The 26828-nt window shown below is 42.9% G+C and overlaps 1 protein-coding gene across 1 annotated transcript; it reads right to left on the reverse strand.

Annotated features, from left to right (window-relative positions):
- Nucleotides 1–16144: 16144 nt before the first annotated feature.
- LOC138602366 (NLR family CARD domain-containing protein 3-like) lies at nt 16145–26608 on the reverse strand. Its single transcript, XM_069673846.1, has 8 exons — nt 26332–26608; nt 24305–26090; nt 24005–24178; nt 23682–23855; nt 17699–17745; nt 16890–16970; nt 16448–16622; nt 16145–16235 (listed from the first exon to the last, which is right to left on the reverse strand). Exons 1-8 carry the CDS (start codon nt 26606–26608, stop codon nt 16145–16147), a joined length of 2805 nt encoding a protein of 934 aa, XP_069529947.1.
- Between the last annotated feature and the right edge of the window lie 220 nt (nt 26609–26828).

Below are 26828 nucleotides of genomic sequence, written 5' to 3' on the forward strand. Positions count from 1 at the left end.
TGACAGGAGAGGCTTAAGAACACAGGAGGAACACTTGAAAGATGAGAAATTAAATAAATCAGCACCTCTATCTGGGAGGGACAACATCTCTGAGGAGCATGCTCTGTGGTCCTGGAGATCTCAGCCTCACAAGAGTCTGTAACAGTGGGTTGGCCTCCGTCCTGAAGTTCAGCATCATTATACAATAACATTAAGTAGACACAAAGAAATAGAAATGAGTGTGGAGGTATCATTTAAACACTAGATTAGGAAAACCAATGTTAGGTTAAGTCTGAGGAAAGAAAAAGAAAATCTACATCATTCAGATTTTCACATTTCAGCCATGATGCACAATATTTCTTCATGCAAATGACACTCTTTCACACCAACATTCAGCAACTTAATTTTGACAAACCTGTTTCCTCCAAGGCCAATCAGCTCCTCCATAGTCATATGTTATCTCTTCCCCAGCATTGATGTCCGTTAGAGCAAAGAGAAAGAGGTGTGGTTTGCCCTCTTTTATGACCTTCTTTATCCTACAGTTTGGGTGCTTGTGGTCATCACTGATCAGTCTCCCTAGACTGTCATCTTCTTGAGCTGCATCAGTGTTTCAAAAATATATTAAATCACTCATTAGGCTTCATAAAATTAAATCCTTGATTGAATTTTACTACCAGTCCCTAAAAAGGGAACTTCAAGTAAGACTATCTAATATTTTTGAGTAACACAGCTCTCAATAGTTAAACTTCTTTAAGTAGACAGATTTTAATAGCCAAATAACCTTACCGTAACTATGCAAAAAAGGATGCATTACAGATAGTTATAGTTTCTTACTCAGAAACTGTTGAATTAATATCACACATTTGTTTAAGAGAAAACCCAAATTGCTAAGACATGTAATAGTCAGTCTCAGCCTTACCACCAAGTTTGTTTTTTCCAGTGGAAGTCAAAGATGAAGACAGTCCACCTGCCATGGTATATGCCCCTTTTCCTTAGAGATTCAGCAGAATCTATTAATTCTCCTCTGTTCTCCACAACAAAGTCTCCCTTATGGAAATGGGCCTTGGCAAAGACCCCTCGACCTAGTGCAAACATACAGACACTATTACAGTGTTTAAAGCTTTACAGAAGGGGTCTTCAACTATGCTCCTGGAGAGCTACCTTCCTGTATGTTTTAGGTTGAGAAGCTTCTCAGCGGATTGATAACGAGCAATCAGGTGTGTTAGAGTAAGGAGAAACCTAAAACATACAGGAATGTCGCTTTCCAGGACCAGGGTTGAAGACTCCTGCTTCACAGTTTTATTTTTTAACACCCCTGGAAACTGCAAAACAAGCACCTTTTAACCACATGACAGGATGTATGCAGGGGCAATTACTCAGTCAGGCCACTAAATCAAAACTAATATTATAGTGATATACATTAAGCACTCCAATACAATGACAATTAAGAGGTAATCTATGATAGTACTAAAATATAATCAATCAATCAATCAATCAAATTTTATTTGTATAGCGCCAAATCATAACCAGAGTTATCTCGAGACACTTTACAGAAAGAGCAGGGGTCCGTTTCACAAAGCAGGTTTATTGAAAACTCTGAGTCTGTTAACCCTGAAATGAGGGAAACTCTGAGTTTTCCGTTTCACAAAGGGAGGTAACTCAAACCAGAGAAAGAGGGGTAACTCTAGCCTATTTCACAGAGAGAGGTAACTTAAGCTCTCGGTCAGTTACGGTAGTAACAGAATCTATGAATCTAACCTGGTCAGGAGCAGGTTTTCTTCAGGAAACTCAGAGTTTCGCTCTGTCTCCTCCCTCTAGAATATAAAACCCTCATTCGACTTCCTCATTCATTCAGCCCGTCTCACACGTGTGTTTGAGCGGTTACCGAATTAAAAGAAGAAATGTTGCGTCTCTGTGCTGCTCTGACCGCTTTGCAAAAGTCTTTTATAATTATAATAAAAAAAATCAAAAGACAAATCTGTGTCAAAGTCATCATTTTTAGATTTTCCCCCACCACTGCCGAGAGCACTCAAATAAGACGCCGTAAGTTATCAGATTTTTTTTATTTAAACTAACACAATTCAGTTTAATCAACATAAATTATAATGTATGTGAAGTCAGCATCATGTTAGGGATAAAGCTAATGCACATTAAAACAGCCACTGAATGATATTTAATCTGTTTAATATTTAAAATATGATTGAAGTGCTTCCATGTACGTTTTTCTCCCGCTGGATTGTTCCTAAATTAATATAAATTTTAACTTCCGGTCGTGATTAAGTATTAAATAAATAGACCAGTTCAAACTTGCAAATTTACTCGAGCAGCAGTTTCTTCCCACGCCGCTTCTCTCTCTTTTGCAGCTGCAACCATGTTACTTTATTTTTCTAAAAACATGCTCGTATTAGCTGAACGTCCGCGTGAGGATTTCGAGCTCCACTGGTGTGACGTAGGAGGACCTCTTTTTGTGTACCGTTGCCATGGTGAATCGTGGTGTCGGGGCTCCATTAATGCTGGCTTTTTACAGTCAGCGTGCACGCACTTAACTCCGGGTGAACCTACTCAGAGTTGATTGAACTAACTCTGATCAGCTGTTCTGGAACCGAAAACTCAGAGTTTTACTATCTCAGAGTAGATCAACTCAGAGTTCAGGGTTAGACTCAGAGTTTGTTGAAGCTGCTTTGTGAAACGGACCCCAGGTCTAGACCGACTCTTTGTTATGTTATTTAAAGAGAGGCCCAACATGAATCACCATGAGTAGCACTTAGCAATATTCGGCACATTGGCAAGGAAAAACTTCCTTTTAACAGGCAGAAACCTCGAGCAGAACCAGACTCATGTTGAACAGCCATCTGCCTCGACTGGATGGGCCGAAAATGGGATAGAAGGAGATGCAGGATAGAGACAGGCAAAGAGAGCAACAACAACATATGTTCTTGTTACAACAACAATATATGTCCTTGTTACATGAACAACAGACACATACTTATGGTTACAATGCCTATAATAGTGGTAGACTAGGGTGAAGATTAGCCAAATAAATAAATAAATTAGCGAGAGAAGCAGAGTAATGATAAAGGCTGAGGTAATCGTAATTGTAACAGTTGAAGTCAACAGGTCTACTATTTAGCATTAGCAACAACAATAATGATACTATGGGGAAGGCTGATGTTAGTAGTAAATATAACTAAAACCAAATTAGAATGAAAACATAAAAACCCATACCTTTCCAAGAGTTGATGTATTTCACTTCCAACTCTGCTGTCTTGTCACACCCCTTGAGCGCATGTTCTATTGCATCCTGATTTAGGGATATCCTTTGTCTCTGTGATGCCATTAATAGTCCTGTAATCATATACTTTGCAGTTTTAATCTAAGGTAGTCCCACAAATCCTACACTTTGAAAAAGTATCTGCGTGAGTAGCGCGTCATGGCTAACCCTGAACTGCTGTGGCTTGTGGTGTCCACACAGACAGCGTGTCTGCAGCCTGCTGCCACCCCTATCTTTCCCTTGATAATAGCCAGCAATAAGTTTATGTTTCATTCTCCCATCATAAACTTCATTTATTCATTTTTCTTAGATCTGACCAAATGCTGCTTTTGAATAACATGACATCGGCTCAGTGCACTGAAATAATTCTCAATTTAATAAAAGTATAACTTACCTTTTCATTAACGCAAGTCTCGCTTCCATTTGTAAACACCAAAAGGCCGAAGTCAAGTGCTTCTTCCCCCTCCTTCGTGTGGTGAGTTAGGGGGGAATTGTTTTATTAAGTGAGCACCTCCTGTAAGGGTGGTGATGCTGTTAAACGGCGGATTCCCATGTCACGATATATAATCAAGGCGACACAATCTGTTCGTTCTGGTAGAAATATACATATTTATTCACAAATAATAGTTTTTCAGGATAGCTTTAAGGTGTATTAATATATATATCTTTTTTTTTTTATACATGGCAATTTTTGTTAAGTGAAGTTAGGACAATTGTTAACAAGCTTGTCTTGTCTGAGTCTGCCTTAGTAGCTAATTGTAGTTAGCATATCAATCATCGCTAACTTTTACCTTAGCATTTGTATTTTCTATGTATACAAAGAGACAGAAAAAGTAGGTTCATGTTACTTGATTAATTACTGGTCAATTATTGAAAGTCATATATTGTATCAGGGAATAAATATGTAAATAGTTAGTGTTATGGGTTGTGTTTTGTGTTGTCGCCCCTCCCCGCTCTGTTTCCTGCTACAGGTTGGTGTTGGTAATCAGTGGAGAAGTGTTTCCACGTGTGTCAATCAGGCTGCAGGCAGCAGAGATGAAAAGGGCGCTTAACGTTTAACTGCTTCCTCAGTCTAGGTAGCGAGTGACCTGCTAGACTGTTCACAGTCTTTCCTTCAGTCGCTCATTTATTATTTTGCCTTTTTTATTTTCGGGTCCAAATCTGGGTTGGGACTGCGTTCCCTGTTGGGGGTTGATTACCTCGAGCCCGGCAAGGCCCAGAAGACAAGGTAGGACAGTTTTCTCAGGCAGGAACTGGGGAGGTATGTTATGTTAAGTTAAAGGCTTTATGAATGTTATCTGTCAGCAGACAACCTCAGACCCTTTTCTGGAGTGGAGCGCCGGTGAGTATGGCAACTTTCTGTTTGGAGGAGTTTGTGGCCAAACCCTCTCTTGCACAAATCCATGAGTTTAGAAAGGCTGATTTATGTGAAATTGCCAAACACTATGGTATAGTTTTTTCAAGCACACTGAAGAAAAAAGGACTGAAATTAACTGTGTTACAGGGTTTAGTTGATCGGGACATTTTCTTACCGTCTGTGTTAGAATCTCCGGGGGTGTTGGCACTGCCGGGGGAGGCTGGTTGTCCAGTTGACAGCCCCGTAGTTTCTCCGGTAAGTGGTGGAGCAAAGTTGGAGCCGCTTGATGTCCCTCAGAATGTCACTCCGAGCTTGGGGGGTAGGAGAGAGGGGGACAGGGTGTTTGCCTTGCCGCCGTTTGAACCCTTTTCGCGTGAGTCCCTACCGGTTCGAAAATAGACGTGCGGTTAAAAGTGCGCTTAGTGCGGCTCCAGATTGAAAAGGAGGATCGTGAACGAGAATTTCAGCTTAGAAGAGAACTTGAGATACGTAAAGTAGAGGCTGACACTGCGGTGAGAATGAGGCAGATCGAGTTACAAGCACACATGATTCCTTCTGTCACGCCGCATTCTTCTGTCTCTGCTGCCTCATTTGATGTTAGCAAAAACATTGCTCTCGTCCCTATGTTTAGAGAAAGTGAGGTCGAGTCCTATTTCGGCGCGTACAGGCAACGCTTCAGGAGCCACCGAAAAGCAGCTGGCCAGTCCTCAGCGATTTTGCGAGGGAGAAGGGGGTATTATTTGATCGTTGGTGCTCAGCATGCAAGGCTGATGATTTAACAGCTCTGCGGGAACTCGTCCTGTTAGAGGAGTTCAAAAACTGTGTGCCCGAGCGAACGGTGATGTACTTAAATGAGCAGAAAGAGGAAAAACCAACTGATGCACCTCTGACCAGGGAGGCCCTCATCCTTGCTCAAAAGGATGACTCCTCCCTTGCAAAGTGTTTTGTGGCTGCTCAGGATTGTAGTGGGGGTAACAGGAAACATTCTTTTTTCTTGGATGATGGTTTATTAATGCGTAGGTGGGTGTCACAGTTAGATGTCCTCCCTAGTGAGTTGAGTGAAGACTGGGGTGCAATTTATCAGATAGTTGTTCCAGTGGGATACAGACAGCATGTCTTGGCATTAGCACATGAGCACCTGTGGGCTGGGCATCTGGCTGTTACTAAAATGTATGATCGTGTCCTTAAACATTTCTTTTGGCCAGGTATGAAGGCTGATGTGGTGCAGTTCTGTTATACCTGTCACACTTGCCAGGTAGTGGGAAAACCAAATCAGGTGGTATCTCCAGCACCTCTACGTCCTGTTTCGGCAGTAGGTGAGCCTTTTGAACATGTAATTCTGGATTGTGTGGGCCCATTGCCCAGGACGAAGTCTGGTTACCAGTTCATGTTGACTGTTATGTGTGGTTCGACCCGTTATCCTGAGGCAATCCCGTTGAGGAAAATCACTGCCACAGTCATCACGAAAGCTCTAAGTTTAGTAGTAAGTTTTTTACAACATTTGGTTTACCAAAAGTCATCCAGACCGACCAAGGAACAAATTTCCTCTCTAGAAGCTTCAAGCAGAGCTTGCAGTCTCTTGGAGTAGCTCATTCAGTATCCAGTGCACACCATACCCAGTCACAAGGTGCCCTTGAGCGCTGGCATCAGACCTTAAAGTCCATGCTTAAAAAGTACTGTCATGACACAGGGAGAGGTTGGGATGAGGGGCTGCCATTTGTTGTATTTGCTATTCGTGATGCCAGACAGGAATCCACTGGGTACAGTCTGGCTGAACTTGTGTTTGGTCATAATGTGCGAGGCCCAATGAAAGTGCTCAAAGAACAGTTTCTTTCTAGGAGGTTTTCGAGAACAAATGTGTCTGATTTTGTGTCAAAGTGTAGGAAACGTTTGCATGTGGCAACCATTTTGGTCAAAGAAGCCCTTGGGGTCTCTCAGAACAACATGAAAAAGAATTATGACAGGAAAGCGGTTGAGCAGCAGTTCCAGCCTGGGGATAAAGTTCTGGTTTTATTACCCACGCCTGGTTCTGCTCTCACTGCCTGTTTTTCGGGTCCCTATGTAGTGGAAAGCAAAGTGTCCGATACCAACTATGTCATCCACACTCCAGAGCGCAGGAGGAAGAATAGGCTGTGTCACATTAACATGCGTAAACCCTATCATTCCAGGGAAGCCTCCACCGGTGAGCAGGAAATAGCTCCAGAGACTTCTTCCCCCGATCCGACATCTGCTTCCATGGTTTGTGCAGGTTTGGTGACTGATGATGGACTGAGAAGTTCTGATAGTCAGCCGAGTGGTAGGCTGACCAATTCAGAATTTATGTGTAATATAGGTGTACATTTGTCACACTTACCGGTAGGGCAAAAAGATGATATCCTGTGCCTGCTCCATTCATATCCAACTCTGTTTGGGGATGTTCCCCCTAGGACAACAGTTTTAGAACATGACATTGATGTTGGTAATTCGAAACCTATCAAACAGCATGCCTATCGCTGTCCTATGGTGAAAAGAGAGTTGATGAGGAAAGAGGTAGAATACCTGGTGGAAAATGGTTTAGCCAAGCCCAGTCGTAGTCCTTGGAGCTCTCCGTGTTTGCTGACACCTAAATCTGAGGGTTCCCCTCGTTTCTGTACAGATTTCAGGAAGGTGAATGCTGTGACTGTACCGGACTCATTCCCATTGCCTTGCATGGAAGACTGCGTTGATAGCATAGGCCCAGCCACATTCATCACGAAACTGGACTTGCTAAAAGGGTACTGGCAGGTACCTTTAGCACCCGGAGCAGGGGACATATCGGCTTTTGTCACCCCAGATCACTTTATGCAGTATACGGTAATGGCATTCGGGATGAGAAATGCTCCAGCCACTTTTCAGCGTCTGATGCACCTGGTGTTGGGTGATGTTCCAAACTGTAGTGTGTATTTAGATAACTGGTCGACCCACATAGCTCGATTGAAGGCAGTATTTCAGCGGCTCGCGGAGGCCTCGCTAACATTGAACCTTGCTAAGTGTGAGTTTGCAAAGGCAACAGTAACTTACCTAGGTAAGCAGGTGGGTCATGGTCAGCTTAGACCAGTAGATGCAAAGGTTGAGGCAGTGTTATCTTACCCAGCTCCTACCACTAGGCGAGAACTGAGGCATTTTCTGGGCGTGGCTGGGTACTACAGGTGTTTTTGCAAAAAAATGTCAGTGGTTGTGGCCCCTCTCACCCGTCTGTGTAGCCATTTTTGTGGTCTGATGAGTGTTGTCATGCATTTGATGCTGCTAAATCCCTTCTCGGCAGTGCTCCTGTGTTTCGTGCTCCCGCCCCTGATTTTCTGCGTCCCTTCAGCCTCGAGGTGGATGCCAGTGCTTCTGGAGCTGGGGCTGTGCTGTTGCAGGATGGGGCAGGAGATGTACAACATCCTGTCTGTTACTTCTCAACTAAGTTCAAGCGTCATCAGCTTAATTACTCGACTGTTGAGAAGGAGACGTTGGCCATGATTTTGGCTCTTCAGCATTTTGAGGTCTATCTGGGTTCCAGTGCTGCCCCTGTGACTGTGTACACTGACCATAATCCACTTGTTTTCCTATCCCAGATGTACAACCACAACCAGCGGTTTATGCGTTGGGCGCTGCTGGTCCAGGGATTCAACTTAGAAATCAAACACAAGAAGGGGACTGACAACGTGGTGGCTGATGCCCTGTCCCGTGGGTGAGATAAGAAAAATGTTTTTGTTGATAATTGCCAGCCTGTGATAGGGTGCATAGGTATCCTGGCTTGGCTTAATTGTTTGTAACTATATTCAAAACTTGGTTTTGATCTTATGGGGGGAGGTGTTATGGGTTGTGTTTTGTGTTGTTGCCCCTTCCCGCTCTGTTTCCTGCTACAGGTTGGTGTTGGTAATCAGTGGAGAAGTGTTTCCACGTGTGTCAATCAGGCTGCAGGCAGCAGAGATGAAAAGGGCGCTGTGGCAGGGTGAGGGGGCTCGTTCTCGTGTGCTGCGGCCCAGGCTGACGCTCCCTTCAATTCATTTTTGTGTCTATTTCTATGACAAGATCTAGTGGGTTTGTTTTGCGTGTGTGGTTAAATAAAAACCCTATTTATTTCGCTAAACATCTTCCTGGTCTTCCTCTTCATTCCGGGCATTATAATTTTGTTGTTCCCCCTATCCCCTAGTAGAACGGGGAACGTAACAGTTAGTTCATTTACAATAAGCCCAAGTTTAGACATTATTCAGAGTTGTTGCTAATTACACTGTATTTGAAGTCAGTTCATTCAATTACCTATCAACTAGCTCATTGTTAGCAGCTAATCAGCTAAAGGAATTAGCCTCCACGAAAGATGGCTGCTCGCACATGCCTATTTAGCCCAGTGTGTGTACTGAAGTCGAAAAGTGTGCCACTAGAGGCCGATACTAAGTTAACTCCGCTAAACACACGTAAGCACAAAGTGTTGGTAAATGTGCATTGTGGGGATAACCCTGTAAACTTCACAGGGGTTGACCCTTTTTTTCAATGAATCTGACGTTATTTTTGTGGGGTCCAGGTTTTTGGGCCCCACAAAAATGTATTTAGCAATGTCAAGAAATTATGAATTTTTTGACATTGCTTACCTTTAAATTGATACGTTCTTCATTTGTTTAAACTAATTTGACACTTATTTCCTGTTAAAGCTTGAAAAGTTTTATTGCAAATGCAACAAGTCTCTCATAATCTCAAAGGCTGTATTACGACTGTATTCATAATATTCGATTGCAGACATCTAGGTTGCAAACAGGTGACAGAAATCAAATAGCAGGTGATAAATGACGACTATGGGCATAGCCCAAAGATCTGTAGTTCTGTGCAAGATTGCAAGGCAAACACATAATGAGAATACCACAAACAAGAGCCAAACGGACAGAAACAACATTAGTTTGCAACAGCCGTTCAGCGTACAGATTTCCCGACTCCCTCAAATGCATCAGAAATTATCGATCCGATCTCCCTTCAACAAACGAGCATTTTAAATGTAGTTTTCTTCTCCTCTTGAGGACAGACCTGACAAAGCTTCATTTTTACTTTTAACAAATCTGCATCATGATGTTGAAATTTCGGCAAATGTAAGACCCGTTAATTACAAGACTTTAAAAAACATCATAGGCTATAATACAAAAAATACTGCAGACTCACAGCACAGAGAGGGCTGCTGTGCACAGAAATCAAATCAATTAAAAATTAAAATCAACTCTGGACCAATAACCTTCGGGGCTAGGATCAAAACATTCGGGCTAAAGTTCATACCGTTCACTTACTGAATGTTCCTCAAAACTGATAATTGATACCTTGCAATAAAATTTAGATTGTGATAACTTGGCTGTACTTCATATCTGCACCAAATGCCATGTGCTTAACTCATTGGCTGCCAGACATTTTCAGAGCAGAGAGCCCCATACTGCCAGCCGTTTTAGAGCATTTTGACCGATCTTGCAAGACCCACAGAATATTGTGTTCTATGACTATGTAAACACCAAAACTACAAAAAGAAAGAGTAGAGTCAGTGGTAGAGTCGGTCATCTTTCAATTGGAAGGTCGGGGGTTCAATCCCCAGCTCCCTCAGGCTACATGTCGAAGTGTCCTTGGGCAAGACACTGAACCCCAAATTGCTCCCGGTGGCATAGCCAAAAATACCTGTTTTTGACCAAAAAACTGAGAAAACAAGCATTTTCTGAAAAAAACATGTCAAGCAGAACAGTGACTTTGATGCTAATATTTTTTGTTTTAGTGACACCTCAAACATCTGAACAGTGGTTTCCTTCTATAAAACAACAAAAACATGAACATTTTTGTCTAATGTATGCTGTCGCAGCAAATCTTGTGTGTGTGTGTGTGTGTGTGTGTGTGTGTGTGTGTGTTCACCCCTCCACAGAATAGTTCAGCCTAGTGTGGTAACCTGTAAAAAACTCCCCTGCACGCAAGGGGACACAACAGGACTTGCACCACATTTTGGTCTCGCTGCGCTGCCCCCTGCGTGTGCAGACCCTACACCTCCTTGCTGGTCTGGACTTCCTGCTGGTGGGCATCAGGTGTTCAAGTTTGTGTTTGCCTAGCTGTCCATCTAGCCTGCTATCTGGGTCGGTGTTATATGGTGCCCTTGGAGTACGCCGGCCTTCCTCCAAGTCCCCACCCTCCTCAGCCCCCACACCTGCAACTTCCTCCTTCTCCTCCTCTACCTGCTTCCCCACCTCCTCCTCTTCCTCCTTACTCACATGTTGTGTTGTGGTCCAGGACTTCACTACCCTGCGCATGAACTCCAAGAGGGTTTTACACTCCCCTGGGTTTCTGGCTCTGTAGAGGACATATGCATTAAACATGCATATCTGGAACAGATAGGCTACAAACTTCTTGGACCAGTTCAGTGACCTTCGGATAAAGGGGTAGAAGGCAAAGTTCTGATCCAACTTATCCACCCCATTCATGGACAAGTTGTACGCAACAACACACTCTGGCTTGAACTGAGGAACCTTGTCTTTGTGTCCCTTCTGCCACACGTCAACCCTCTGCATCCTATCTTGGTGGCAGGTTGTCACCATTTTCACCAACCTTTTGTCCTGCCACGCTACCACCATCACCCTCTCATTGTGCCGCACAACTTTTCCCCCTGCCCCCAGTTCAGGCTTTGTAAGCTCTGTGATGATCTTGGGTTCCCCCCTATTCTTCCTCAGTGTTCCACAGACATTGGTTTGTGCTCCCAGTAAGCACTTACAGAGTCCTACAGAGTTGTAAAAATTGTCCATGTACAGTGCATAACCATGGCCTGTAAGACGATCTAGGAGAGAGAACACTATATCTGGCAGAGCACTACCTGTCCCGACATAAGGGTGCATGTTGTAGCAGTACCCTACGGCAAAGTCACACAGTATGTAGGATTTGATACCATACTTCACAGGCTTTTGTGGGTTGTACACCCTGAAAGATAGGCGCCCCCGCCACTGCATCATACCCTCATCAATGCAAATGTTTTGCCCTTGCTGATACAACTCCTTAAACTTTTCCACAATGTATTCTAACACTGGACGGACTTTAAACATTTTTTCTGTCGCATCCTGTGATGCATTGTTGTTGTAATGAAGGAACCTCCATATAATTTGAAACCTGTTCCTCGACATGGTCCGGCTGAAAAATGGTGTTGCATCAACCTCATCCACACTCCAGTACAGCTCAAGGTTCGGCTTTTTGACATAACCGGTGAGAAAACTGAGTCCAAAGAAAGTTTTCAGTTCTGGGACCGACACCGGTTTCCATGCTTTACCTGTGTGGAGGTAATTTTTTTTTTTTTACCTTTCCTCTTCACACTGCTTAAAGGAGTGGGGTCTCTGCTGGATGCATGATCTGTAAATTGAAAATTCCTTCACATCAGTACTGGCAACAGATGTTTTATAAATATGAATTATAAGTACTGTATATGAACTAGTGGGACAAAATGGCATTCATGTGACATTGACTGAAGGGGGAGAGCCAAAAGTTAGCTAGCTAGCAAGTAACTTCTTACCTTCATGTCTATCTGGAGCGTCTGGGGATGATGCTCTGCTGCTCCTGGCTGATCCAGACGGCAACCACTCATCTGAAGAATCCGGGTCAGGTTCGCTGAACTCATCTGACCCGTCAGTTGATTCGTCAGTTGAGCTAGGCTGTGGTGACACACGCCGAAAGCTACTCTCACCGCTTGGCCCGGGTTGATTGTCAGTGGCTTTTTCAGATAGCGCTCGTCTCCGAAGCTCCATCCTTTGATCCTCTCCATGATCTCCGTCGTCTTTTCTTACAATCGCGACACTCTATCTCTCCGAACTACCGCGACACATCGAGTGTGAGCTGCTTCAACTTCTCCGACTTGCAACGTTTCACCATGTTCTCCCTCTTCGTCTCGCATCTTCTTCTCATAATCTACACTGATCTCTCATCCAACGAGAGCACTGCTGCCACCTACAGGCAATCAGTTCGTCATTACATGAGTTTTAAAGCCTGATGTTATATTATATTGATGGACAAGCTCCGCCAGACTGTCCTGCAGCCCCCCCCCGTTAAAAAACATAATTGATGTCTATAGACGTCAATGGCAGCCTATGAGTTTACAAGAGTCCCGTCCTGAACACATATTCAGTCAAATATTCTAAAATAGTCAAAGCACTACCTACTGTCAACAGGATGTCAGTGTTATATTTTCAAGTGCAATTCCACATCACGTTGGTCATGTGGCCAGATTTGGTCAGCAACATCTCAAGACCTTTACCATGCTCCATTGTGAAACTCATAAGTCCATGTCCCACCCTTTTGCCATGGCGGTGCATTTTGGCCATTAACACGAAGTTCTTTTTTCAGACGTTTAAAAATCTTTTTCATCCAGTACAAAAAGGGAAGATCTATATAGGTTTTTGTTAGTAGGTGTGGCTAAACGGCTCAGTTGCTCCCCTAAAATTTTAAAAAAATTCGGCCCCACAGCACGTTAAACCTAGACTTATGAAATCGGGTACACATATGTATCAGCACTAGGCCTACAAAAAAGCCTCTTGGACCCATATTGTAAAACCAACCGGAAGTCCGTCAATTTCAATTTTGTTGTCCAGGGTCATACTTTTACGAACTCCTCGTAGGGCTTTCATCAAATACACCTCAAATTACATGTTGAAAATCAGTGTTTGTCAGAGCGCCACCTACTGGTTCGAGGTATTGAGCCTCATGTGACATGCATCCTTCGCTCATTGGCATTGTCACTGTTTTGTCTAAATCACATAACACTAAACAGCCATTTTCACTGTTTTCTGTCTGTTAAAAACTATTGCTGGCGCACATTTTGCTCAGCTTTATGGTGCAGGGAAAAGGACAAAATTAAGAGTATTGAGTGGCTGAGGGAAGCCAGCTACTGATCTGGCCAATGATAAGCCAGCGTAAGTAACTGAGGATACAGCCTCCCTCGGCCTCTAAATGCCATGTTCATTCTGCTAAATTCTTAAAGCCAATATAAACTTATTTGTTAAAGCTCAAAGTTCCCCTCCACTCCAGTTTGTTTTGCTTATTTTCACTTGTTAGAGCTTCACTGTGCAGAATGATGTGCTATATGTGCAGAGTTTATTATATTTATGTGTTAAGTGTGATGTGGAAAACTAAAGGCCTCCAGGTCACACACACTGAGAATGGACTCTTCATTGTAGTAGGTTACATGTTGCATCCAGCAGGTAAACTTTTAAAAAGGACAAATAAATATTTTCATATTAATTCAAGAATAGCCAATTTCATGAACAAGCTAATATTGCGGTGGGTAAGGGTAGGGCCCTTTATTTTATTACAATTTAATATTTCCTAGTTCTGGCAATGTACAGGGTCAATTGATATAGGGGTAGCTGTGGTGAAATACTGGGTCAGTTATTACTTTTTACAGGCTGTCAACTGGCTAACATATGGGCCATTTCTGGCAAAACTGTCTTCCGGAGTTGGGCCAGTTTGTATTTGCCAGTTTGTATGGGCCAGTTCTTGGCTGATTGGGGCCCTATGCTGGTAATGCCAGCTCAGTGTACTTGGGCCAATTCTGGGGCGTCATTCAAACCAGGTCTGGAAAGAGTCTGGCAACGAGACTTTTTTTTTTCTGGCATGACAGATCTGGTCCTTAATAGGCTACCTACCTGGTTAACCTCAAGGCTACCTGAGTAACCTTACACAGACAATACATTTGTGTTCTTTCTCCTGGTTAGATCAAAACGGGACACCAGAATCTTTTTTCTGTATACTGCATAGCAGAGGACCCATGTTACTGACAGAACACTCTGTATCAGTGGTGGTGGCCGTCTGAATGTAGAGATATAAAACACTCTTTTATTTATTTTAGATCAAACTGAATAGGGTAAACATAATATTTTGTATATTTTAACTGTTTTATTGAAAAAATAAATAAATAACTTTTATTTGAGTTTTTATCACTGAAATATATACTGATTACAAATAATGCCTGGCACCTATAGGCAGGGAGCCAGGCCCACCCCTCAGGATTTTTGCTACCATTTTTTCACTATTATTTTATGTTAGCCTATACCTTGGGCCATCACAAAATGATAATGACCACTCCCAACCCGGGGCCGTTTGATCTCAGGGGCCCAAAAACCCCTTTTTTGAAAGATGCCTTTGGCTACATCATGTCAGTGCACATATGAAGGTACTGCAATTGCATAAAAGGTCTTACAAGAATGACATTTGGCATGGCGTATCCTAAAACCCATGGGAAAGTAACAAAATAAGATTTTGCCCAAGTTTATAAGCTTCAATTTGAGCACAAGATGACCTGTCTGTCTTCAAAATGACCCTTGCTGTTACCAAAATGCTTTATTGTACCTCAAATCAGAAAGAACAGAATTGTCAGTTACTAACCTTCCAGTTGAGCGAAAGCATGTCTCTTTTATCAAGCAATATATTAATCCATACTGCTGCTACTATTATCTGAAGTTAAGAACATAAAACATAAAACACTGAATACTATAGTAGGAAAAAAATGCTTTAATTAAATTAGAAAAAAATGTATGTTGTTTATGCACAGATAGCTTGTCAAAACAAATATACTCAAGCTGTGAACAGTTAAAATTATAATAACAAAACAGATTACATGACCACCATATGATCACGTAGCCAGCAATCAATACTCAGGAATATTTTATAGAAATGTGCTGCTTCACTTTTTGTACCATGTTTGTACTAGAAAAGAGTTAATTTCCCCAGTGGGACATTAACAGCAGAGTTCAGAGAAGGAGTAACTGCAATTTATAAAGAATATACTTCTTTTATAACATTGGTAATTTAACAGGAAGAATTATATTTTTGTAATTGTGGAAGCACACAGTCAGTCGTTCCAGAGCAAAGGTCAAAACAGACTTTTTGTGTTAATGGTCGATGGCACAGTGTGTGTGTGTGTGTGTGTGTGTGTGTGAATCTTATTTGAGCAAGGTAACGACAAAGTTGCTGTTGCTGAACCTCTATGCAGAACAGTTAATGTTATATGAAATTATACATGATTTTAAAATGAAGAAACATAGTATACATTTTGTATTTCATGACTTTTCTTAAGAGCATTTGCCATAAGAGAACAAAAGTTTAATTGCAGTCAAAAACACCAATAAAAGTCAATATTGGGATTAAGATGTTAATGTTACGTAGCTTACAGATAAACACAAACTACTAAATGCTTATGTTTCTCAGTCTAATCTAAAGGTTATGATTTATCTCATTAGTGAAATTCATATTGATAAATATATTGTTTTCAATGTACACATTTTCAAAAGCCTAATCATCACATTTACACATAGTCTTTTTCTTTTTTTCATGTACATTATTGAACAAGCACCTCAATGAGGGCTGAAGCAAAGTTATACAAAACACTGAAAAAGGAAAAATGCAAAATAACACAAGAGTGTTTTGATTAAGCAGGATCATTTGCACAAATATGAAACATAATGTTCTCTTTGTTTTGCTATTTTTTGATTAGACATGGCTGATTATTTATTTGTTTTATGTTGGCATGTCTACACCCTGACCATTCAGCTGCCTCCTCGGATGAGTGTCGTCAGAGAAGAGATGTATTCAGCAGCAGTTTCTCTAATGTCCACAAGAGGCTGCTCCAAGAAAACTCTTTCACCAAGTTACAAATGAGAATATTCATTCACGTATTGTCATTTAAAACAAAGCAAGCAATATGTTGATATTAAAGCAAAATCAGTGATCCAAGCTTCTCCATGTGATCCAAGATCCTACAAAGTGTCAAATGTATTACTGTGACATACATCATAGTTGTGAACAATATCTACATGCCATTTTAGCACATGGGAGACTCTCTTACTTACAGAGAACACAGAAAAGCAGAGGATTTGTGTGTTCGCAACCCAAACCCAGGATAAAGTGGTTCAGTGAATGTGGTGTTGAAGGTGTGCAGGTGGATCAGTGTGTTCGAAGAGACTTTGTAGAAGGACAGAGTGCCAGCAGGACAGTCCACATACACTGCTACTCTGTTAGAGACAGAGGAGGAGAGGCGTGTTTCTTTGTTATTGTGCCGGACAGAGTAACCTTCCTCAGAGCAGAACAGGCACCAGGACTGATTATTCGTGCCAAACCTGCTCTCCCCATGGTATCCTCCCCTGCTGATTTGTCTGTAGGTCAGTGCTATAAGCACTGATTTTTTCCACTCGATCTCCCAGTAACAGCAACCAGTCAGGACATTTGTGCACAGCACATGACAGCATTGATCAAATCTCTGTGGATGATCAGGATAAGAGTGATACTCTCTCAGCCGTATCACCTCTTTGTTGTCTTCAGACAATTTGAGGAATCTGTTTGCTGTGTTGATGTCCAGTGTGAGTTCACAGAAATCTGATGGAGAGAAAAAGACACCATACTGAAAAAAGTTTCTCATCTAACAAAACTGATGAGCTGCATGCTAACTTCTTTATATTGCACATAGAAGAAAGCTATACCTGGTTTAGCTGAGAATTAAGAAGCTAACATTCTAATATGGGCCCCATGCCAACACAACAAACCATCAACTTTATACCGTGTCTTAACAGCATGCGAGCATCAGACATTGCGTCGCATCACGTAAAAATCTGACGCATGCTGTCCACACTGCATCCATCAAATTTACACTTCCATTACGTCATGTAAACAAACCACTTTGCTATCAGCTGTGCGCTGGAGACCAGAGGGGTGTGCTATGAATCATTAGAGGGTAAGCCAGGACTGTTGAGGTAACTGAATTTTCCTGAATGTCTGTGAATGTGTTAGATGACAACAATATTATGTGAGATGCTTCACTTTGTAGAGAAAGTGAACAAGCGCCGTTGAGCAAGGAAAGTAAAAGAACATCAAGAAACATTTTCTTACTGGACGCTCCCAGCTCCTTGGCAATCTCCCTCCAGCCACTTACCACTTTACTGAGGAGGTATCATACAGGTAACTACTCAATTACAGGGTTGTAATAAGTTCTGTACAGTGACAGTAACTCTTTTCTGTGACTACAGTGGCAAGCATGATGTACAAAATATAGCACTTCATTAATATGTCCCCCGGTCCTGTTTATTTTGTATCAAATGCACACTTACACTTTCTCAGACCAGGAAGCAGCCTTTTTTCTCCACCACAGTCCATCCTGGAGGAAGAAACACAGTCAGACCAGAGAGTTCTGTCGAATTTCCCTTTACATGCTTCCGTGTTGAATGACTATCACATGCTCTCGTCTGCAAGTCAATGGAAAATAGAATCTTAAATAATACACTGCTCAGAACGTGGACTTTTTAGACTCATAAATGAAAGTCTAAAAAGTCGACCCTTGAGCAATATTCAACTATAGTGCTTATTGCTCTAAAACCAAATTGTAAGCACTATTGATTTATGTGTAGTCACACTTTACTGATATTAAATATGACTTACTTAGTTTCCCTCATTGTTTTCTTATTGGACTCTGTATGTGAATATAATTATTGAGTTTTGAATTAACAGTTTTCATTCAAACATAATGAATCTTGAACTGTGGATTGCATCTCAGTAATGGGCCAATTAAATTCATCCTGATATTTTTTTTTTCCTTCTGTACAGCATACACAATCCAACTTGTAAGTAAAGTAACACTTAAAACTCAGTTCAACTCAGTCCCACACCTCACCTCCTCCATTGGTCAGCCTGACATGTGATCATTAGCAGCCTCTCGTCAGTTACTTTGCAATATTGGACTTAAGTGTATCTTGGGTTTATTTCTAAGTTTAAATTATTTCAGGTATTCAAAAAATACACAGCCAGACCCTCAAAGTCTTTGTCTCCCACTGAAAGTAAACTGTCCTCTTTTCTTTGACTATATTGTAGATGTTAAAAGAGGACAGAATTCTTTCACTGATGGGGCGTTTCTGTCCAGTAGAATAAATTGGATTTCCACAAGCCAAATTGCACAGAGCTTCAGTAACAGTACCATGCTTCCCTCACTAATACCATCACCTGTGTCTCGTTAGCTGTCACACCTGTGCCTCCCTAATACAACTACCTGTCTGAACACATATTAGCCTGCCTAACTTCTTCTTCTCTCCTGTTTGTCTCACACTGCTCCCCAAACCATTTTTCTTCTCTCTCCTATCTCAACACAGGAACCACTGGGGATGCTGAATCAGAAAGTGCGTGGAGACATGTCCCTGACGTGACCCTGAGTCTCGACCCCCAGGTTCCTGATGGCTCCAGCTAACTCGATTCCTCAACCTCCTCTCACCCCACCTTACTTCAACCCCTTTCATCCCACCCAACCTCGACCCTATGGCATACTCTAAATAACCTACTTTTATTCTGTACAATGGTGTGGTTTTGTTAGTGAAATGGAAATTAAGACATTCTTCCTGATTATAAACCACATTCATTTCTTGGCTACCCACAGTATCAAGCACCAAGAAAATGATAATAATAATAATAATAATAATAATAATAATACATTTTATTTATATAGTGCTTTAAAAAGTAAAGACACTTTACATGTAAAAACAAAATAGCAAAGACAGTAAAAGCAATATACAGTATAAAACAATCAAGGTGCAGAGAATACAGTTAAAATATGTATATAAAAGAAAAACAGTTAAAACAGCGATGATGATCGGTCACAGATTAAAAGCAGATTTAAAAAGGTGGGTTTTGAGTCCAGTTTTGAAAGAGGAGAATGAGGGAGAGTGTCTGAGGTGATGGGGGAGAGAGTTCCAGAGAGAGGGGGCAACAATAGAGAAGGCTCTGTCCCCCAAGGTCCGCTGCTTGGATTGGGTGAGAGGGGTGAGGAGGTTGCCATCGGCGGATCTGATCTTGTAGGTGATGAGGATTTTAATTTGGATTCTTTGTTGGATAGGGAGCCAGTGGAGGTTCTGAAGGACAGAGGCGATATGATCTCTGGTGCGGGTGTGGGTGATCAGACGGGAGGCAGAGTTTTGAATGTATTGTAGTTTGTTAAGGATTTTGGAGGAAGTGCCGTAGAGGACGCTGTTGCTGTAGTCCAGTCGTGAGGTGATGAGTGCGTGGATGAGTGTTTCAGCTGCTGAGAACAAGAGGGAGGGGCGAAGACAGGCAATCTTTTTGAGATGGAAAAAGGCAGTTTTTGGGGTGCTGTTGGAGCTCAGTTGGCAGAGCAGGCGCCCCATGTACAGAGGCTACAGTCCTCGTCGCACCGATCGCAGGTTCGACTCCCGGTCTGCCGATCAGTTGGTGCATGTCGTCCCCCACACTCTACTCCCAACATTTCCTGTCTATCTTCAGCTGTCCTATAAATAAAGCCAAAGGCCAAAAAAATAATCTTAAAAAACCCCCAAAAAGGCAGTTTTTGAGATGTGGTTGACATGACGTTAAAATGAGAGGGATTGATAGAAGATGACACCAGGGTTACGGACGTGGGTGGAAGCGGGAACAGTGAAGCTATCAATGCAGAGGGAGAAGTCGGGGCAGGATGAGGTGAGTGATTTGGGGCCGATGTTAAGGATTTCAGATTTGTTGCTGTGGAGTTGAAGGAAATTTGCATGCATCAAGATTTTTATTTCTGTGAGGCAGTTAGTGATGGTGGAGTGTGTGGCAGCAGTGATGGATTTGTTGGAGATGTAGAGCTGGGTTTCGTCGGCATAGCAGTGGAAATGGTGGCCATGAAGGCGGATGATGTGACCAAGGGAAGCATGTAGAGGTTCAAGAGGAGGGGGCCAAGCACTGAACCTTCAGGGACGCCTTGAGAGAGAGGGGCTGTGTTTGAATTTTAATTATTCATACTGATATACTGGTGGCATTTGGAGAGGTATGATTTGAACCAGGAGAGGGCGGTGCCAGTGATGCTGAGTCATGACTCTAGGTGGTTGAGGAGGATGGAGTCATTGATGGTGTCAAAGGCAGCACTGAGGTCGAGTAGGATGAGGATATTGAGTGAGTCTCAGAAGAGAGGAGGAGGTCGTTGGTGACTTTGATTAAGGCAGTTTCTGTGCTGTGATGGGATCTGAGGCCAGAAAGTGCGTTCCAGTATTTTTGATAGAAAGGGCATATTGGAGATGGGGTGGTAGTTGTTGGGGATGTCAGGGTCGAGGCTGGGCTTTTTGAGAATGGGTGTTACAGAGGGCGAGTTTGAGGGCGGGGGGGACAGAGCCAGTAGACAGGGAGGAGTAGATTACAGCACGATGAGGGGGAGGAGAGCAGGAAAACAGGCTTTGGCTAATGAAGAGGGGATGGGGTCCAGGGCGCAGGTGGAGGTCTTCATGCCAGACAGTGATTTGAGGAGGTGGGCTGGGGAGATCAGGGAGAATTGTGAGAGTGACTGGTCAGTTAGGTGGGGGGTGGGAGATTCAGGAAGGGTGGAGCTGGGAGTGAGCAGTTGGTTGTAGATTGTTTTGATTTTAGTTTGATAAAAATGATAGAAATTAGTTGCATTTAACAGCAGTGAAGGAGTGAGAAGGATTGTCCATAGGTTTTAACAGTTTGTTTATATTGGACCTTTTAGTAGTAGTAGTAGTAGTAGGAAATGGAGGGTGCAGTGTTGAGGTAATGTTGAATGTAATCTTTGTATGCCATGATGTGTACTGTGAGTCCCGTTTTCTTGGAGAGTCGTTCGAGTTGATGTTTTCAGGATTTCATAAGACTGAGTTCAGGGGTGTACCAGGGAGCAGTGTGGGTGAAGGAGACAGTTCTGGTTTTGAGGGGGGCAAGCTGATCGAGGAAGGAGGATAGTGTGTTTTTGTACAGGTTGACCAAGTCCGTGGGGGAGGTGCTCAGGGAGGGGGTGAGGGAGGAAAGTTTTTCAGTGAAGTAGTTTGACAGGGATGAGGGGCAAATAGACTTGATGTTACGGAAAGTGATGGTGCCTGACTGTTTGGGTTCTGGGATGGGGATATCAATGTTGATGATGTCTAGGTGGTCGGAGTTGGTGAGGTCGGCGCAGAAGAGGTGGTTGATGCTGATTCCTGTAGAGCAGACCAGGTCGAGAATGTGTCTGCGGTTGTGGGTGGGGAAGTTGATGTGTTGTGTGAGGTTGAAGCATTTTGCAATTCTATGGCTAATTTGCAGTCCGTGGGGTTGATGTGGATATTGAAGTCGCCCTGGAGCAGGATGGAAGGTGAGATGGAGCAGAGTTGTGTGAGAAATTCAGATAGGTCTGAAAGAAAAGCGGGGTTAGGTTTGGGGGTGCGGTAGATAGTTGAAATGACCAGGGGTTTGGGACCAGGGACTTTGAAGGTTAGGTGTTCAAATGAGGATGGGGGTTGGATGGTAGTCAGGCTGGTTCTTATGTGTTGGCGGTGGAGGACAGCAATTCCATCACTGCGACAGTCCTGGCGTGGTTTGTCCAAGTAATGATATCCAGTGGGGGTTGTTTTGTTGGGTGGAAAATACTCCAGGGGTTTTTACCAGGTTTCGATGAGACAGAGGATGTCGAGGTTAATTTCAGTAATAAATGCGTTCAGGATGAGACTTTTATTGTGACTGGGTGTTAAATAGAGCGAATTTCATACAGTGTTTTGTGATGGGTTTTGAAGATTTGGGAAGAGTTTGGCTGTATTCACATGCTGTTTATTTGCTCTGGAAGTGTGGTGCGGACAGGGCAGCCTGTATGTCATAATGTAGTGAATGGGGAGACCAGCAGCTGAGGGAGACAATGACAGGTGGGGCCAGTAGGGGGGGTTGTCACGGGGAATACTGCTCAGAGGTGGCGGCGTAGAGAAAAAGAGAGGGGTGTGTGTGTGAAAAGTAAATCAGTTACATGGGGAGGTTTGCATAGCGTGCTATCAATTAGCTGCTAGCATGCGGCTATCAAGCTTGCTGTGGTGAAATACCATCTTCTTAAAAAATGAAAAGCATTCCCAAAACAGGTTCAAATTGTCTATGCAGCCTGCCCGGTGAGCCTTGCAAGTGGACTGGAGCCAGGTGTGGAGACTGAGGATTCTGCTAAAATGCTGTGATCCACGGCCGAAAGTGGGAGTTGGACTGCTGATAAAAGCAGACTTTCCAGAACTGTTTAAAAAGTTAAAACGTCGTCATTTTTCACCTGCTTGGACTGTTGAAGGGCTGTGTTGTTAATGCCAACATGGAATAATCCTCTGGATAGAGGTCGGGAGCGTATGCAGCAGGGATGGGAGTTTTAATAAGATGTCGGGCACCGTGGCTCCAGGAAAATGGTGGGTTGCGGCGTTAAAGAAACGAATGTTTCTTATTATAGAGTTCCCGACTATCAGAGTGGTCGGGGAGAAAAGGGGACGAGGATCTGTTAAGTTTGGAGTTTCAGGCGACGATGGAGGAGGGGTGCCGACGGTGTGGATGGCGAGGGGCGGAGAGAGAGCGGCCAGAGCCGTGGCATCAAGCACTCAGGGACTGGTGGTGTAGGCGTGAGCTGGACTGAATGTGATGGTGTCCATGAGTTTCTCAGCTTCCTGGATCTGGTACAGCGTGGAAATTCTTCCTTCCAGCTCAGCAATTTTATCTGCCACGTGGGCACAGCTGACACATCGGGACGGAGAGGTAAGTGGAGGCATGGGTGTGTGGTGGCGGTGGGACAGAAGATGAGAAAAGGAGGCCAGTACAGGGCTAAAAGTGCTTACAGTTATAGTAGTTAAGTGACCAGTAGAGGGTAGAAGCCGGGGACAGGGAGGTTGCAGGCTCTTACACACAGGGGCTCCTAATTGGAGACCACAGCGTTGATATGGCTTGAGCTGGGGTGAACCACAGGTGGGACAGCAAACAGCAAGCAGCAAAACTTACCGACACGGGTCCAACAAGTGGACCCGCTGCGGAGATGTGGCTTCAGTGGGCAGATAGTTGCTCGTCGAGGCACCCGGTGACTGAATTACCAGTGGTGTTAGCTCACAAATCTAAACGCTAAAAACAAGCTGGCAATGCTAGCCACAGCAGGCTGTCCGGACCAGCAAAACATAAAAGTTAGAAAATCAAGGTGAGTGATCGCTAAAACAACTATACCTGGTAAAATATGCAGGTAAAAACAGTCAGGATCTAGAGGTGCATCATAAAATGTGTCTTAGAAGTTAGGTAAAAACTAGGGAAAAATGTCAAGTTAAGGCACTCAAAAAACTGTTTGTCTTTCCATACCTGAGAGTGTCAAGTTGCCAATGGGGATCCTCCAGTCCAGCAGACAGCAGCTTCACTCCTGACTCTCCTGGATGATTGTAGCTCAGGTCTAGCTCTCTCAGGTGGGAAGGGTTGGATCTCAGAGCTGAGGCCAGTTGAGCACAGCCTTTCTCTGTGACCTGACAGCCTGAAAGCCTAGAATTTGTTGTCACAATGAATATGATAGTAATTGTTGACCTTTAGTTAATTCAAGTACTTCTGCAGAACTGAATAATTCCTTGCTATTCAAAATTATGAATCATCAAATATATGTAGTAGATTTAAAAGGTAATGTGAATCCTAACCTGAGAGTCTCTAGTTTACAGTGGGCACTCTGGAGTCCAGCAGAGAGCAATTTCACTCCTGAATCTTGAAGGTCATTGCTACTAAGGTCCAGCTCTTTCAGGCTAGAGGACTGAGAGCTGAGAACTGAGGACAGAGCTTCACAGCTTCTCCATGACAGATTACAACTACTCAGCCTGAGGGAAAAGGCAAATCATTCTATTAATATTATTTGTCATTATTATTATTATTATTATTATTATATGAAGATAATTAATCATAGTTTATGTCCTTAATATGGTTGAATTTATCTATCAACCTACAGAGCTTTCTTAGAAGCTTTGACCACTGGCAGCAGCCTCACAAGAGTCTCCTCTGAAGCAGAGTATTTCTTCAAGTCAAAAACATCCAGGTCTTTTCCCGATGACAGTAAGATAAAGACTAGAGCTGACCATTGAGCAGGGGACAGTTTATCTGTGGAGAGACTTCCTGAACTCAAGTACCATCGAATTTCATTCACTAGAGAACGGTCCTGCAGTTCATTAAGACAGTGGAACAGATTGATGCTTCTCTCTGGCGAGAACTGTTCACTGACCTTGTTCTTTATGTACGAGACCATTTCTTTATTGGTCTCTGAGCTACCTTTTTGTGCCAGTAGACCTTGTAAAAGATTCTGATTGGCATACAGAGACAAACCCAGAAGGAAGCGCAGGAACAAATCCAGATGTCCATTTGGACTCTTTAAAGCCTTGTCAAGAGCACTCTTGTAAAGATGTGAAATGTCAGGTTTGTCTTTTTGTAACTCATTCACACAGGACTTTGCATCTGACAGAAGATTGACACCAGAGTTGATGAATGTCAGATGGACATGAAGAGCAGCCAGAAACTCCTGAACGCTCAGATGCACAAAGCAGAACACCTTGTTCTGGTACAGTCCACTCTCCTCTTTAAAGAACTCTGTAAACACTCCTGAGTAAATTGAGGCTGTACTGATATCGATGTCACACTCTGTCAGGTCTGATTCATAGAAGATCAGGTTTCCTTTCTGCAGCTGCTCAAAAGCCAATTTCCCCAGAGACTCAATCATCTCCCTGCTCTCTGGATTCCAGTGTGAACTTGCTCTTTTATGATACTTGACATTTTTCAGTTTGAATTGAACCACTAGGAAGTGGATGTACATCTCAGTCAGGGTCTTGGGAAGCACTTGGCCCTCTGTGGTTTTCAAAACGTGCTCCAGAATTGTAGCAGTGATCCAGCAGAAAATTGGGATGTGGCACATGATGTGGAGGCTTCTTGATGCTTTGATGTGGGAGATTATTCTTCTGGCCTCCTTCTCATCTGTGAATCTCTTCCTAAAGTACTCCTCCTTCTGTGGGTCGGTGAACCCTCTGACCTCTGTCACCATGTCAACACACTCAGGAGGGATCAGATTGGCTGCTGCAGGTCTTGTGGTTATCCAGATGCCAGCAGAGGGTAGCAGTTTCCCCCTCATGAGGTTTGTCAGCAGCACATCCACTGAGGTGGACTCTGTAACATCAGTCAGGATCTCGTTGCTGTCAAAGTCCAAAGGAAAACGACACTCATCCAGGCCGTCAAAGATGAACACAACCTGGAAGTCATCAAACCTGCTGATTCCTGCTTCTTTCGTTTCAGTAAAGAAGTGATGAACAAGTTCCACCAAGCTGCACTTTTTCTCTTTCAGCACATTCAGCTCTCTGAAAGTGAAAGGAAATGTGAACTGTATGTCCTGGTTGGCTTTGTCTTCTGCCCAGTCCATAATAAACTTCTGTGTAAGGACTGTTTTCCCAATGCCAGCCACTCCCTTTGTCATGACTGTTCTGATTTTGTCATCTCCTCCAGGAGAGGCTTTAAAGATGTTTTCACATATGATTGTTGTTTCTTGTCCGTCTAGTTTCCTGCATGCACTTTCAATCTGTCTGACCTCATGTTCCGTGTTGACTTCTCCAGTGTCTTCCATTGTGATGTAGATCTCTGTGTAGATTTTGTTTAGAAGTTTTGAATTCCCTGCTTTTGTAATTTTCTCAAACACATATTGATACTTTTTCCATAAATTGGATTTGAGTTTTCGTTGGCATTCAGCAAGAATCTCTAAATTGATAAAACAAACAAAATCAATGTAAGGTTGTTATAGTGAAGAGTCATAAAGTCATGTCTAATAATGTCACACATTTCTGTAATTATGGTATCAATTCAGCTCATTTGAATATTTGGTTCTGAATATAGTAACTACTTTGTAATTCAATTTGTGACTTCTAAGATTATAACTATTATAACCTCAACAACAAGATGTTTTGCATTCATACACAAGTTCAAGACTGAAATAACCTACCTGTAGGTTCTGTGGTGGTTTTTGATAAATTCTCTGCAAGATCATTCTTGTTTATCATCTCCAAAACCATTCTTGTGACTTTAACAGTATTTATACTGTAGGTCTGCGTCATCTGATCCACTGCATCCACCCTGTCTGCATTTTCAAGTCGACTCTTTGGGATTGCTGGGAAGCCTTCCAGGACCTCTGACTGTTGCAGGTACCACTTGAATTTTTTAAACTCCTCAGCTCCCAAATCTTCCAAAGTTCCCAAGAGGGACACTTTAGATGTTGCCATCTTTCCTCCTTGTCAAGATCCAAAAGAATACCCACTGAAAATCTGTACAGAAAAAGCACACAGTTTAAAAACACATTTGCTGGACCCTGATTACTTTGTCAGGGTCAACGTCTAGAGTGCAGAGACAGATCTGTAAAAAGTACAAATGCTAGCTTTGTCAGGTAAACAACTTGTGTGTTGAATGTAGGTTGGATCAATCATTTCTGATGCATTCCGGAAG

Source organism: Semicossyphus pulcher, unplaced genomic scaffold (assembly GCF_022749685.1).
Source record: "Semicossyphus pulcher isolate SPU_LCO1_2020_fin unplaced genomic scaffold, fSemPul1.0.p SCAF_22, whole genome shotgun sequence".
NCBI lineage: Eukaryota > Metazoa > Chordata > Actinopteri > Labriformes > Labridae > Semicossyphus > Semicossyphus pulcher.

What these genes read in the sequence shown, in the direction of transcription:
- LOC138602366 (XM_069673846.1), bottom strand. Translation starts at nt 26,608, where the DNA reads ATGGCAACATCTAAAGTGTCCCTCTTGGGAACTTTGGAAGATTTGGGA. An exon ending in AAAGCTTCTAAGAAAGCTCT is followed by an intron (nt 24,179 to 24,304) that starts GTAGGTTGATAG and finishes CTTTTCCCTCAG; the next exon opens with GCTGAGTAGTTGTAATCTGT. An exon ending in TCTGCTTTTCTGTGTTCTCT is followed by an intron (nt 16,236 to 16,447) that starts GTAAGTAAGAGA and finishes ACTTGGTGAAAG; the next exon opens with AGTTTTCTTGGAGCAGCCTC.